The sequence below is a fragment of the Cygnus olor genome, chromosome 25, assembly GCF_009769625.2.
Source record: "Cygnus olor isolate bCygOlo1 chromosome 25, bCygOlo1.pri.v2, whole genome shotgun sequence".
NCBI lineage: Eukaryota > Metazoa > Chordata > Aves > Anseriformes > Anatidae > Cygnus > Cygnus olor.
Window position 1 is genome coordinate 2,497,858 of NC_049193.1, and position 15,593 is coordinate 2,513,450.

The window sequence follows — 15,593 nt, forward strand, 5'->3', positions numbered from 1 at the left end:
CTGAGAGTTTTGTTATGCTTTTAATTAACATTTGAAACACATAAGGCATATGGTAACATTAGACAGAGGAGCATTACACATTATAGTCATGTAAACAGCATTGGCACACTTGCTTTCTGTCCAACTTGGTTACACGCACAAAGCGGAATATATTTTTTTAAACAAAGATTTTTCCAAGTGTCTGTAGGGTGAGCATCACTCATATCACATATCTGCAAGTCAACACAACTCAGACAGTACAGACCAGACCATATGTTGTAAGAGGCTCAGAGTCTAATGCGTTTCACATCACGCTCATGTACTACTTGCCAGCCACGCTTTGCCATCACCAGGGCTTCACACACCAGAGACTTCATTAGGCAACAGTGGTTTTACACCTATGATAGCAGCTGAGAGTGGCCAGCATCCTGCACTGATTAAAGCCTGAGGCTCACAGTGCCTCTTTCTTGCCGCTAGTCACTCACTTTTAGTTTAATACAGGTGGCCAAAATGAAATATACCGCTAAGCTCCTCACCCCCCCTCCTAAAGCACTTAGCAGGGGGTCACGCTCCTCCGTGCAAGCTGAGGCTGCTTTCCTTCTTCTACCCTTCACATGCAACACGAGCTTGAGAGAAACCGAAAGTCGGAAATGTGACAGAAGCTGCCTGGTGATAGCAAAGGAGTTGCATTTTTTCCCCCAAGACCAAAAGTATCAGTCTGGGAAGGCGACTACAGCAAGGACATTGGAGTGGCACGTGGACAGACATCCCTGCCAGGGCCAGGGGAGCCTGTCCTACACTTAAGTCCTCATTACTCACATTTTTTTGCCTGGACTCCTCTCCTCATGGCACAACCTTTGGGTCAGACGAGCAGTAAATAAACACTGAATTGCACTTCTGATTGCAGGAACGGCACACACAATCTAAGCACAGTAAACTCCAATTTCCTTGATAGTATGACTTCTTTTTTTTTTTTTTTGCCCTAAACAGTTAAGCAACATTCAGTGGAACGATTTTTCAGCCTGGGTTTTTGTTTGTTTTGTTTTGCTTTGGTCCTTAGTATACAAACCTGCTGGTTAACTTTAATGCATTAAGACACTTGAAGTTGTTTTACACAGGTTATTGGCCCATAAAATGCTTATCCGTTAAAAAAAAAAAAAAAAAAAGTAAAAGTAAAGACTACTACTGAAAAACAAACGAACAAAAAACAGAGCATTAATCAGTGAGGCAGTGAAGAGCAAGGTTACATTTAATCTTGGTCTTTCTGTAGAAAACATTGTTGCTACTGAGGGACACAAAACGGTGCTAAACTCTACCAGAAGGCCATAGCAATTGCTTAGCACTCACACCCTGATAAGAGCTTCAGGAATTCGCAGGTAGAAAATACATTAGCAGCTCCCTTACGAGCACAAGGAGCCCTGATTGTTTCCAGGAAGCCAAGGCAGTGCCAGCTGATAAAGCCTCACTCCAGGACCCGGCTCTGAGCCAAATGGCCACCCTGGGGGAGACCTCTACGGCTGCTTTAGAGCAGCAATTTTGGCTGCAGGAGCACAGGCGTCCAGGAGAGCCCTGCACAGCCCGTGAGACGGGCAAAGGGAGCGTCACGTCCACACTAAGTCACACTATAACACTGGTGTTCACGAAACAGAGCTAGCGAGGATCAGAATCAGGGTTTGTTTGTGTTTTTTTTTTTTGGCAATACTTTGAAAGGCCAGAAGAGAAAAGGCTCTGGTGACTTCCCAGTCCTTACGGGCATGCAGAAGAAGGCACCGAGATTCTGCTCCGTGGTGTATCGCAAGGCAGCAAGGCAGAGCAGCCCTACAGCAAGCTGCAAAACTCCCACTCGCCTCCTCCACATTCTATCGGGAGGGAGTGGACCGTGACACCCTTGCTGTGTTGCCTTAATCCAAGGCCATCCAAGTAAGGCACTGAGCACGCTCTTGGCTGAAAGTAAAGCAAGGAGAGGACGTTACAGTAAACCACAATTTGACAGCTTTCCCCTTTACAATTGCGCAGGACCTGCAGATTTGCAGCGTTGTGTGCCCTTCGAACACGCTGCTCTCACCAAGGTGAAGTCAGGTTTCACGGAGGAACAGGTCCAGACTTCCCACTGCAGCGATTTAGCCAGCCGTTGTGTTGGCAGACCTGGTAAAGCAGCATTAGACACTGTCGGATCGGATCTAAATTAGCATGAGAGGGGCAGGTTGAAAGGAGAAGCAGCAAGATTCTGGATTCAGAAAGGTTACAAGTTGTGCTTCTGAATTTCATGCCACCATGCCTGTGGAGTTCGCTTATCACCTGCAAGAGATGGAACAAGCGCCTGTGCCTGGGCTCCAGCCCTTCCCCGAGGCCATAGGGAACGGGGTTGTCTTAAAGCTAGCCGAAACAAGTCCCCTGGGGTCTCTGCCTACGCATTTTTAGTATGCACCGGACCAAGGGACGGAGCCCAAGCACCTGAAAACAAGCTGCACAGACAGCGAGGAGCACTGGAGGGGAGGAAGAGCAGGCAGAGGAAGAAGCCATACACTGAACCTGCCCAGGACCCCTCGCTCCCTGCCAGTGTTTGCTCTCCAGCAGCCAAGGGGCTTCCCAAGTGGGTCCCTTTGCCCGTGCAGCTCCTTCCTTCTCCGGAGTCAGGATAAGCGGGACACGGAGCAGCCAGCCTTTGCTCTTGGAGCCTGAGCTCGCCGACAATAGGCAGCTCTCCTCGGTGCCCTCAGGCTTACCTTTTAAAATCCCAAAGGGAGCCTAAAGCCCTGCAGGACCTACAACCCGTGGCAAAGCCTCCGGCTGCTGAAGCAAGCACAAGCAGCACCACGGTCACTCGGGGCTGGGCAGGGCAGGAAACGGGGGCACCACCCAGGACACGAGTGCTCGCAGAGCTAGGCTTGGGTGTCTGCACAGCTCCATTTCCAAACATAATGAAGAAAGAAAAGAGGAAGAGAAGCTGAGAGCTGGTCTGGGAGGAAACCCCAGGCAGTTCCTAAAGCCTCAGTGCTGGATGGGTCCCGAGACTTGCAGCTCCAGGGGAAGAGGAGTCAAACCCTACTGCAGCACCGACCCACGAGGTGAGAGGTGGTTAGAGGATGTCTTAAGAGCTCACTAGCAGAGAAGGGAAAGCGTGATTTAAACTGTTCCAGATGCCCAAGCCAAGAGGCTTGACAGAGCTGGACACTTTGCCACCTACACTTGTAACTCAGTGACAGCTTCCTGGGGTGATGTGGCACACGAGGAGCCAGCGCCGAGCCCTGTGCAGCAGCCTTGGTTCTTGCAAGTTACTTCCCAAACTGCAGCTCTCCCCAGCGCACAGGGCACGGCACAAAGCAAGCATTAACAGGGGCTTATTTGTTCCCATCTTGCTGAAGTCTGATTCAACACTGCAGCCCTTGGAAATACAAAACACGAGGGTGAAGTTTAGCCTTAACAATACCAACTTGGAGCCCAACATTAATAAAGCACAGAGCCAACATCAATTGTTCCAGTCATTTGAGACACAGTTGAGTCCTTATGGTCTCTAAAAAAATCAGACACAGTTTAGATCTCCCTGTACAGTTTGGAAGCAGAAAATGGACAAGATCAAGTTACCCAACTGAAACTTCTCCTCTGTATTCAGAGACCAGCCCAGCCCGTCGGATTATTTGTTGCCTGCACAAAGAAGTGACTGCAAATTAAGTGCAATATGCTATAGACTCCAAAACGCCAGAGTTATTTACAAGGCAAAGGCAACTGCTACTATCTGACTGGTGTTAGAGGCCAGCAGAGGGGAGAAAGCAGGGTTAGTGTGAACAGAGGAGTAGCCAGAGCTAGAATTAAACTAGGGCAGCCACGCTTTTCCTGTGACTGTTTAAGAAACATCCTCAGTCTGCCCACTCTCCTATTGAAATGCTTCTCAAAGGTGACGGTGCAAATGCTTCAACACGGGCTGGGTTTTTGTGGAGCTGCTTGGCAGTCGCTATAGCATTTTGCATCTTCACAGTGACAGCCTATGCAGCTGCTAATCACCAACTGCCCGGAAGCTTTGACTGTGCTGCCAGGGGAAAAAATAGGATTAGTTTGGGATTTCAGCATGGAAACAAGTGATTAGAGAAATGTATGAAATAATCAGGCTTCAAAACAGAGAGCTAGGGCAGGAGGCATATCTGGTGAAGGGTCAGTCACAACGAGAGCAAGCAAACCTCATCTGAACGTTAAGCACGATGTTCTTGTACTGGTGAAGAAGGAAGCTACTGATCTGTCCATTTCCAGGTCCCAAAGAGAGCAGGGAGTTAAACCATGAATTCACAATCTGCACACATCTCTTTCCTCCTTAGTTCTCCTCTTTTTTGGACTCTTCCTTGGGTGCTTCGGGAACCAGGATGACCTTTCCAACATTCTTCTTCTCTTGCATCTGCCTCATGGCATCTGCCACCTGCAAACGAGGGGAGTCCCGTGAGACCCGCAGCCCTCATGTGGAGCAGCCATACGCCTCCTGCGCCCCCACAGCCCCCTTGCAGCTGAAAAAAAAGCCATTGTACTTTATTGCCAGGGCTCTCCTTCACTTGCAGAGGGGCAGCAGCAACCTCCCCAGCTGTCGGCGTAATTACAGGGGGCAGACTCGGGGTGGTTTGCAGCCCGGTGCACAACCCCATCCCTCCACGGCTGCTGCTGCCCGCAGAGTGCAGCTGAGCACCTGCCCTGGTCCGCGGGGACGCTGTCTGGCATTGCCCAGCTCCGTGCACTGGAGCAGAAGAGCCCAGCCACTTTAAGCTCTTAAAAGGGCGCTGAACATCTGAGGACAGATGGCTGTTGGAACCGCTCAGCCCCCACGGAAAAGGTGCTCAGCCTCAAGCAGAGCGCCCTGTGCAGAAAGCAACCACCCCAGGCTTTTTGTCAGTCCGTATATTAGCTACGACTCACCTGATCAAAGGGCCATACAGAGTCTATTTTGGGCTTGATCTTGCCTTGATTGTACAGGCTAATCAGCTTGGCTACCACTCCTCCGATGAGCTCGTATTCTTCATCCATGTAGCCGAGGTGGTAGCCGCACACAGCCTTGTTTTGGTGTAGGAGCTGCAGGGCGTTGATGCTGAATTGGTTCCACCAGGTTTTGGCCATGGCCATGAGGTTCTTCTTCTGCCCAGTGAGCAGGTTTGCTACCCCTAAAGAGAAGACAAGCCACGGATGAACTGGGGTCAACGCAACACGAGAGGCAGCTCAGGCAATAGCCAGGGGAGCACAGGATATGGTGCTGGGGGCAGTGCTGGGAACTGGATCACATCAGGAGCTGCCCAATAATTTCAGTGAAAGCAGGTCCCCGCTTTGGGCTCAGGATGTGCAAGATTTGGAGCATCAGCACCCATATATTGCAAAATCCTAGAAGTCATAGAATTATAGAATACCCCGAGTTGGAAGGGACCCGTAAGGATCATCGAGTCCATCTCCTGGCACCACGCAGGTCTACCCAAAAATTCTGACCATAAATCTTAGGAGGGCAGCAGCAGTGCAGCTAGGCTGGAGCCCTGGCAGAGGCAAGAGGGGGTTACAAGTCCCAGGCAGGCTGGTGGGACAGCATTCCCCCTCTCCTACAGCCAGGCTCCCCCAGGGAAGCCACACGCTGCAAGGGCCGGGACAGAGGCAGCACACTGCCGCAAGTGTCTGGAATCCCACTGGGGGCTGTGTGAGGGCTTTGTCTCCAGGGACAAAATCGCAGTGTTTCAGGGCTGGGGAATGGAGGGATAAGTATTCAGTAGCCTCAAACCTCATCACCCACACATCCTCTAGAAGAAAAAAAAAAAAGCAAGGCTCTATTAATGCTGAGCATTAATCAGCCTGGACAAAGCAGCTGTGCCAGGGTTCCTCCGTGGGGACATTCCAGTTTCCCCTGCAGGCACTGGCTCATACTCGAGGAGAGATCTCACCATGGAAGGGAAGAGAGCTGGAGCCTGTGTCCGCAGCCCTCGGGACACGGGTCAGTGCCTCACCCAGGCGAAACATCCTAAAAACCTTTGTGAAAACCACAGAACTACGACAGAGGCAGCTGGCAGCACCCGTGCTGCTCCCTCGTGGCCCCACACCCAGGAACGGAGCAGAGCAGACGCGCACCCACCCGCACCAGAGCTGGGGCTGGGACACGCTGCTCACACTCACCGTAAGTGATGAGTTTGCCCATTGGTTTCAACAGGTGAAATGCTTTGGATGTGTCGGATCCGCCCAGGGGGTCCAGGACAATGTCCACACCTAGAGGGAAGAGAGAGCAGCTGGAGGTCTTTGTGCCTGAAAGGAGTGCGGGGCTGTTGGAGAAGTCCTCCACCACACGGTACCTTTGGGAGAGATTTTCCGGACCTCCTCTGCATAATCCATCGTCCTATAGTCAATGGGGTGGGCGACCCCGCTCTCCTTGAGCGAGTCGTGCTTGGAAGCGGATGCTGTGCCGAAAATGGTGACGTTTTCTACCGTCTTGCACAGCTGGATGGCAGCAGTTCCCACGCCACCTGAAAACCAGCGAAGAGAAAGACTTATAAGCAAACATGGGAGGAAGGCTTTGCCTGGACAGAAGGAAGGCTCTGCCTGGATGGGAGGAAGACTTGTGGTGTGTGCTGGTGAGGATTGACCCAGGCTACTGGGAAATGGGACTGCAGGTGACGCTTTGCTGGTCCAGCACTGCTCTCTGCTGCTTCACCCATGCCCCCGTGAAGAAGCCGCACGCTGATGCCAGGAGCCTCAGCATGGGCTGGCGAGGATAACTGACCTGCAGCCATGTGGATGAGGACACTCTGGTTGGGTCTCAGGTTCCCAAAGTCAAACAGGATCATGTAGGCAGTGATGTAGTTGACGAGGAGAGCAGCCGCCTCCTCGAAGCTCATTCCCTCGGGCATCAGGAACGTCTGCCCGGCTGGCACGTTCACGACTTCTTGCCAGAGCCCGGACCTGGCCAGGACCATCACCTTATCGCCAACCTAAAACCGAACAGACAGCAAGGAGGTGTGAAGTGAGCTTAAAACAAGCAGAAATCATCCTACTTTTGTTCTTGCTACACCAGGACCAAGCTGAGTACTGACTGTTGTGACCATTTCTGCTACCCCACGGCAGGATCTGCCTGCCAACAGGCATGATGCCTGGGGCAATGCTTCAACAACGGGATCTATCCTGGAAAAAAAATAAATATGTCCAGCCTTAGATAAATCTTCAAGCCTAAGCTTCCCCAAAAGCTGCTCTTATCCCACCGGGCAAGAAGCATCTGCTCAGTGTGCAGTGGGAAGGAGACCGGCAAAGACCCAGGGAGCTGCATCGGCGAGCAGACAAGAGGCAGAGCCACAGAGCGAGCAGAAAGGCTCCTCGTTGTGTGGGTTTGGCATTCACGCTGCAATAAACCGAGATGTTTTCCTGGAGAGGAGGGGATCGTCCCTGACAAACAAGGGATTTTGAGGCACTTTGTTTTGCTAATGGTGCATCCAAGAGGGATCTCGATGGGGTGTAACTGCACTAGCCCTGGGACCCAATGCTCTGAGACCCCCGGGGCGAGCTGCTCTGCCCTGGGACTTTCTAGAAAGGCAGCAGCCGGAGGCTCACCGGCCACAAACCCCAGCACCGTGGGCAGCCAGCTGCTAGCACCACGAACTCAGCACCCTCAGGGCACACTGGACACCTATTCAGAAGCTGGAGCCATTTCCTTGTATGTCCATGTAGTCCGAAAGGAAGCAAAGGCGTGCAGAAATAGCACGGTCATGCTTCAGCCCTTTGTGCTACTCAGCGTCGAGAAGGCGTTATTCGTGCAAAGCTCAGCCCCTTCGGCACAGGATCGCCTCCCAGGGGCCTCAAGGCCCCGTGAGGGCAGACCGGCAGCAATGCTCTCGCCATCCCAAATACTGGGGCAGGGTTTCGGGGCAGGATTTCTGCGCTGCGAGCAGCCAGAGCCCAGCAAACCCAAACCGGAGCCCCTCAGTGAAGGCTGGGATGCTTCTCGTGGGCACCCAGGGCACAAATCCAGGCTGTGGCACCGGGAGATGGGAGATGATGGGAGACGGGAGATGATGATGGGAGATGGGAGACGATGATGGGAGATGATGGGAGACGGGAGATGATGATGGCAGATGATGGGAGACGACGGGAGAGGGGAGACGAGATGATGGGAGACAGGAGGTGATGAACGGAGACAGGAGACGATGGGAGACCCCCCCTCCAACCCCCCCTCCCCACCGCAGCCCCACCACCGGTGCCGCAGCTCCGGGCCCCTTCCCGGGCCTCGCACACAACCCGTGGGGACCGAAGGGAAGGGAAGGACCGGAGCCGGGCCCCTTCCCCACCTGGCGGTCGCTGACTCCATCCCCCAGGGCGCAGACGGTACCGGCGCACTCCATCCCGGGGCAGACGGGCGGCGGCGGCAGGCGGTCGTAGAGCCCCTGGCGGGCCAGCAGGTCGGCGAAATTGAGGCCGCAGGCACGGACACGCACCGACACCTCCCCGGGCCGGGGGCCGCCGCCCCGCCGTGCCTGCACCTTCACCTTCTCGTAGCCACCGAAACCCGTCAGCACCAGCGCCCGGTGCTCCGGGGGCTCCCCGCTGCCGCCGCCGCTCGTCGTCGTCGTCGTCGTCGCCGTCGTCGTCGTCGTCGTCGCCGCCGGTGTCGCCACCGGAGGCTCGGGGGCTTGCTCCGGGGGGGCTGCGGCGGCCGGGGCCGGCTCGGTGGACATGGCGGAGAGGAGCGGAGCCGAGCTGCGGAACCGGGGCGGCGGCGGCGGCAGCGGCGGCGGCGGCGGCGGCGGGCGGGGAAAAGCCGGAGAACGGGGCGCGGCCCGGGGGGGCGGGCCGGGGGCGGGGGCGGAGCGGCGGGGCCCCGTTCAACCGGGCCGGGGCCGGAGGGGAGGCGCTGTCCGCGGTCCCGGTGCCGGTTCTGGCAGCCCCCCTTCACCCCCCCGAGGTCCCGTGGCCGGTCCCGGTAGCCTCCCCTTTCCCCACTGCGGTCCCGAGGCCAGTCCCGGTAGCCCCCCTTCACCCCCCCCGAGGTCTCGGTGCCCGTCCCTGCAGCCCCCCTTCACCCCCCCCGCAGTCCCGGTGCCGGTCCCGGCAGCCCCCCTTCAACCCCCGAGGTCTCGGTACCGCTCCCTGCAGCCCCCCTTTACCCCCCCGAGGTCCCGATCCCGGTCCCTGCAGCCCCCCCGCAGCCCGGTGCTGCCCCCCCCGCCCTTTGCCGCAGCCCCGGTTCGCCCCCCCCTCCCCTCAGCCGGTCCCCGGGGCCGTCCCGGTCCCTCCCGGGGCAGGGTCCCCGGTGGCAAAGCCCCGGTTGCGGCCGTGCAGCGGCCGCGGTTTGCGGCTTAAAGCCCCAAAGCGCCCTGGGGCTGGGGCTGCAGCAGCGGGGCTGCAGCTCTGCAAAAAGCCGCGGCTCAGCTCCCTGCCTGCCTCCTTCCTCCTCCTCCCCAAACCCCCCTTTTTCTGCTAAATGATTGTTTTCAAGCAAAGAAACTGCGGCTTTGCAGGAGCCCCGCTCGAAATGGCTGTTCTGCCGGGGTGCCGCCTCGCCGAGCTACTCGTGCGATTTATTGTGGATAAACTGACTGAGGTCACTTCCAGGGAGGTTTCGTAACCAGCTCCCTGCTCGCGGCCCTGAAATGGCTGCGGGTGTCGGAGACGAGGCACGGGCTGGCTCCCGGACGAGGAGGAGGAGGAGGAGGAGGAGAAGGAGGAGGAGGAGGAGGAGGAGGAGGAGGAGGAGGAGGAGGAGGAGAAGGAGTGCAGCTCCAGTCCTGCGACTCCAGGCGGATAAATGAGGCCGGGAGTGAAGCTGGATCCATGGCTCCTGCCTCTCCTCCTGCTCGTGGAGCAGCTGCCAGCAGGCAGCCACCCTCTGCATGAATTCGCTGCCTGGGTGTGCATGTCCAGCTCCTGGGGTTGCCATCGGTGGCTGCTGCAGTGCAGGGCTGCGTGTGCAGCGTGTGGCCAGACCCGGTCGGATGTGCCAGGCGAGCACGTCCTTGTCCCCCCGACCCGTCACCACTCCGGGGTGATGGTTTGAGCCTGCACAAAGAGGAACATCCACCCCCAAAAAGAAAACAAAGACCATCTCGCGGGGGACCGAAACACGCACGTGGGAGGTTTCTGTGCTGCTCCAGAATTTCAGAATTTCCCCAGCCAAGGCAATTCGGGCGCACCGCCCGCTTTGGGCAGGGCGCTCCCAGCACCGCTGACAGATTTGATGGAAGGCTTTGGCCTGGCGGCGGATGAGCAAACCCCGGTGCTTCCAGGGGCTTTGTTTGCGACAATAATCCCGCTCTTCGGCGGCTGAGGACAGAGGCCAGCGGCGGTTCTGCGTGGCCGTGGCCCCGTCCTGCAGCGCTGGGTGGCCGCGGGGCAGCGTGGGGCCGGGGGGCGGCTGGGACCTGGGACGGGGCTGCTCAGGAAGCCGAGCACAAAGGCAGGAAAAGAGCCAGAGGCCTGGAGCAGGCTGCAAATCATCTGGTCCTGCCGTGTGGCATATTTACTGGTATTTGGGCAGCCGCAGTGAGAGCGAGGAAGAGGCTCACGTCCCGTTGCATGACAAGAGCTCAGAGCAGCTTGGAAAGTTACTTTACTCTTTTATGTGCCCTGTCTTGGCTCGGAGAAATGCAGATGTGACCGAATTCATGATGTCTGGGCATCCCTCGGGCCCAAAGTTAGGAAGAAGCGGTCAAAGCCCAATCCTGTCTCCCACTGGGAGCTTTCCCAGCCTTTCTCCTGTCGGTGATTTATTTTCGCTGTTGTCAGGATGAGACCAGCTGGCCAGGAGGGAGTCCCTGCCAGGCCCTTCGGAGGCACGTGAGATGAGGGGATGACCCCCAAAAGCCCGGTGCTGGATGAAGTCAGTGGGATTTGGGAATCAGGTTCCCCTCCTGCTCAGCTGCTCCAGCTGCACGCAGCTGTAAAGCAGACAAAGAGATTTTTTGCAGATGGGCAAGTCTGCTTGGGCAGGCTGCTCTCATTGCCTTTGTCTCTTTTGTGCTCCCAGGCCAATCTTTCCTTATCAGCTCGGTTCAATCACATTTTCCCTGCAAATCTTACTTCATTCGGTAAACTTTGTGTTCTTCTGTGGCAGCCTTCCCCCTGCATGCAAGCTGCAGGCGAGGGGGGCACAGCTCTGGGTGCTCTGCGTGCAGGAGCTGGCCTGCGACTGCAGCTGCAGAGCTCAAATCTTGCAGAGCTGTGGGACGGGACGCTTGCGTGGGCTGCTGAGGGGATGCGTTAGCCAGAAAACCTACAAGTTTTCCCGGTGGAATTGGTGCTCCCTCCTCCTCCACCCCGTTTTCCAGCAAGTTCTCCACATGCAGGCCCTTCCGAACGGCGTCGGTTTGGGATTTACGGCCGGAGACAGGCACTGGACACCTGGGAAGCTGCTCCCATCACCTCCCTCCCGAGTGCTGAGGGTTTCAGCAGCCCTGTGCCTCACCCTGAGCTTTCCAACAGCCCCCTGCTGCCTCCCCCAGCCCCTCTCAGCCAGCGAGGATCAGGATGCCCCTGCACCCTGAGCCCGCCCGCCTGCCTCTTTGTTCCACCTCCCTTTCTTTTCACGCAGGGCTCTAACAATCCCTCTCCTTTGCTCTCAAGGACACAGGAACCACAGCGGGCAGGAGATAAGGCAGCCTGGCAGAGGGATGCTAGCGTGTAGGGCTCCCCACAGCCGTGGTCTTGGCACCAGAAAGGCCCCCAGTGGGGGCAGATCCCCCAAAACCATTCCTCTCCCAGCAAGGGTGCCGGAGACCCCGTGCGGGTCAGCTCCAAACCCAGCCATAGGTGAAGGGCTCAGAGCAGAGCTGGAAATGGGGCTGGGGGCTGCAGCCAGACCCAAAAGGGCACTGGGGCCCGGAGGGATGCCTGCAGGGCCGTACGCTTTGGCACACCGGAGCTACAGCACGTGTTGACCCCGCGCGCATTTCTCGGGGTGCGTAGGGCCCTCCAGAGGCTCCTCTTGCCTCTGCTCTGCCTTCTGCTCACCGGTGCCCGCCGTGGGTTGGGACGCACAAAGCAGCAGCCACAGAGGAGATCCCCTGGCTTCATCATCGGTGGCGGGAGCGCTGCGCCACGGCAGGCGGTGACACGGAGTGACACGGAGACGTGGCGGGCGGTGACACGGAGATGCGACAGGCAGCGCGGCAGGTGGAGCAGATCCGCCACAAGCCCCCAGACGAAGCTGCCACTCACCGGCGCCGCTCCCGCGCTGCTGTTTTGATCACGGAGACAATGGAGGCAATTGTGGAGCGCTGAGCGACGCTGGGCGGGTGTCACTTCGCTCGGCAGTGACAGCAGGCTGAGGGAATCCTCCCAGCGCCACGCCACCGCTCCCTTCGCTGGGGCTGCTCCAGCACCTTGCCATGCACCAGCAGAGGCCGGGGAAGCAGCAGGTTCCTCTCCCCGGGGGTGCGCGGAGCAATCCCCCCTCTTGTCCCCTTCTCCTACAGCCCCTGGAGACAGCCAGTGGCGTGAGGATCCTCCTGCAACCCCAACCTTCCGATACCTTACTGCCGATTACAGTCCTAAAAATTACAGGCTTCGAGCCTCCGGCACGCTGCGCACCCATCAGCGGGCGATTCCTTGGCCAGCACGCCCCACCTCGCTGCGAACGGGGCTGCTCACGTCCAGGGGGGCGTGCTGGGGGCTCCAGGTCACTTCCTCGATCCAGAAAAAAATAAATCGCAGCAGTAATTGAGGTATTGTGTCTCCTCCGACTGCACCACACATGCTCCGACTGCAGTCTCTCCAGTGGCAGCCTTGTCAGTTGAATGGCTCCTTGCTTTAATCCCTGAGATAGCTGAAGGATGCTGCTTTCATCTGATAGCATTTATGGACTGTTATAATGAGCTTTGGCTTGCTGAGATAAATTAAATTGCTCACCCAGAGGTGCAAACTTCATTAATGCCAGCCGTGAGTCAGATCAGCATTATTCTAGCACAGAACGTAAACAGGCTGGACACATGAAAGGGGATTTGGCTGGCACTTTTTTTTTTTTTTTTCTTTCTCTTAACCTCTCTAATTGCTGTTGATTTGTATCTTTTGCTGTGTGTGTTCAAACTCTTTGCTTCTCCACCTCTTCACCTTCCAGGGGAAGCCATCCGGTAACACACCATTCAGGACCGGCTGATTTAGCTGCCGAGCGCTAACAGTTAGCGGTAAGCTGCAGTTTTGCCTGGCAAGTTCCTCGTTCTTTCACATATTTCACAGGACCAAAAAGACACTTAAGAATAGAGCTCGTGAGAAATTAAAGCTCAAGCGTGTCCCTTGTTTCTGTCCCGGTTTAGAGTCTCACCAGGGAAAATTCCACCGTGGAAATAAGACGGCGCGGCATAAGAATGGCACAGAAGTGGTTATTTATGAAACCCCATAACAATGCAGAGAAAGCGTTAATGAATAATGTGACGGGCACGAGCTCTGCCTGTGCCCTCAGTGGTGACACTCATGCACCTCTCAGGTACGTGCGTGCATCCTCCAGGGGTCACGGCCATATGCCAGCGTACGGGGGATTCCTCGCTTGTTCCATTCACCTGCTTCCCCACGGCTCAAATCAGGGGCAGAGTTTGGAGAGCTGCGTAGCGCCAGGTTCTGAGGCAGGCACAAGGCCAAGCTGTCACAGGCTGCGGGTGAAGGGTGGCTTCTCCCAGCGCCCTTTTCCAGTCCTGGTGCTGAGGAGGTCACTGGTTTCCTCGTCCAGGAAACAACACGAACACAACGCAATCGATTTAATTCGGAACAGCCATTCACACCCCCCCCCCCCCCCCCCCCCCCCCGAGAGCACGGAGCAGCAAGGCAGGATGCAGCCACTGGAGGAGCATTTTCAGGAGCAAATGTGTCGGAGCCATCTGTCGCCTCCCCAGCCGTGGTGACAGTCACAGCACGTCTCTCTTTCCGTAGCCCGCTCTGAAAGCTGACACCGGCACTGGAGGTTGCCCCAACAGATATTTTGCAAGCGTTTCCTGCCAAAAGGTGCATGGCACCAAATGGGACAGCAGTGACCCTGCCCCAAGGGGCTCCGAGCAAAAGGTGCTCTCAGCTGTTTGCCCTCCCCAGGGGAAGGCAAATGTGGCTGGGGGTTTGCAAAAGTCCGAATATTCAGGGCAGGGGAAGTTTTCTGGTTCCTCCGAAGCTGGGCCACAGTAATCTGTGGGTTGGAAGCAAAAAATGAATTCCTACTGAGAAATGTGGTGAAAAGCTTTCAGATGAAAGGGTATCGGCCTGGGGACTACACACACCTGCGGTCACAAGCACAGTGAACTTTTTATTTCCGTTCCTCCAGGTAAAAGCTGAGCACCACGCACACACACAAAGACCAAAAAAGAAAAACAAAAACAAACAAACAAACCTATACAGGGCTTACAAACCGTGACACAGACCCGCACGGTCTCCTCTCCCTGGAGAGGGTGGAAGGAAGCACGCATGTGACAGTCATCCATCACAGCGCCGAGGGCTCGGAGGCACCGAGATGCTGCAGGATGAGGAACGGAGGGCGAGCAATCCTGCAGGAGGCAGCACCGTGGGGAGCTGAACCGAGCGAGTCCGGGTCCAGGACGGACTCACCCAGCTCGCTCTGGGATGGGATGATACGGGGGGGGACCCACTGACCGCACTAAGACCCCATCTTCAGCCCCGCTCTGCTCTTGGCCCCTGTCCTGGGGGTGCACCCCAAGGCGCAGACCTGCGAAGGGGCGCAGGCAGCAGCTCTCCAAAGCACACAGCAACCCACGCTGACGTTTCCCTGGGCCTGGCAGGCCCAGCAGAGAGCAGAGCAGTGCTCAGAAGCACAGGGTACCTGCATGGCACGAAGCCCCGTACCACATCCCCCTCCTGTGCTCATCCCCACTTCGTGCACAGCATCACTATTTATACATGAAAAATGACTGCGATTTCCGCAAAAACAAACTGCCCCCTCAGTCCTTTCATAAACCCGGTTTCGCTGCCAAAACATTTTAATTTCCACTTCTCCAGACTTGCTTTGTCTTCATTGTCCCTATTTTTACTGCATTTTGTGACAGACGGCTCGTCTCTGACAAATGCAACTTTGCCATTGTGGTAAATCTTCCTGCAGTACGGCCAGCGAAATATTCGCAGGGAAGGAACCTTGCCTTTTTTTTCTTTTTTTTTTTTCAATCGTTCCGCTAATTCAAAACACTGCCTGCAATTTATAGATGGACTGGCCATACCCGGGGAGAAACGGAAAGCAGGACTGACCGCCTGCTTTGCAGGCAGCCTGGACAGACCTCCAGCCTCCTGTCCCGGCAGCCTTAAGACTCGTGCAGAGCCGGCTGACGTGCCGGGGGCTCCCATTTTTGCTGAAATTCCCCCCAAAAACAGGCATTATCGGTGCAAGGGGCTGTCGGTGGTGCTTGGAACCCCCCCAGACTGAAGCGATGCCCACCCCTCGCTGCTCGGGAGTGTGATGGTCAAGGCTCGTGGCGTCCAGCACCAGCTTGGTGCAGGATATGTCCCCCCCCACACTCCGAGCCCACCACCCCTTATGGGGAGCCCCCTTTTTAAATTTTTATTTTAATTTATTATTTTTATTTTTTATTTTTTTTATTTTATTTTTTTTTTTTTTGGCTGGGGGAGGCGGGGGGGGGGGGGGAGCTGCGCAGCGGCAGGGGGGGGGCTCAGAGGAACCTCGGGGGGGACGGTCCCGG

The 15,593-nt window shown here is 56.4% G+C and overlaps 1 protein-coding gene across 1 annotated transcript; it reads right to left on the minus strand.

Annotated features, from left to right (window-relative positions):
* Positions 1-7: 7 nt before the first annotated feature.
* VAT1 (vesicle amine transport 1) lies at positions 8-8,754 on the minus strand. The gene is made up of 6 exons (XM_040536857.1): positions 8,262-8,754; positions 6,707-6,914; positions 6,279-6,449; positions 6,106-6,195; positions 4,876-5,117; positions 8-4,387 (listed from the first exon to the last, which is right to left on the minus strand). The coding sequence occupies exons 1-6, from the start codon at positions 8,646-8,648 to the stop codon at positions 4,286-4,288; spliced, it is 1,200 nt and encodes a 399-aa protein (XP_040392791.1). The 5' UTR covers positions 8,649-8,754; the 3' UTR covers positions 8-4,285.
* Between the last annotated feature and the right edge of the window lie 6,839 nt (positions 8,755-15,593).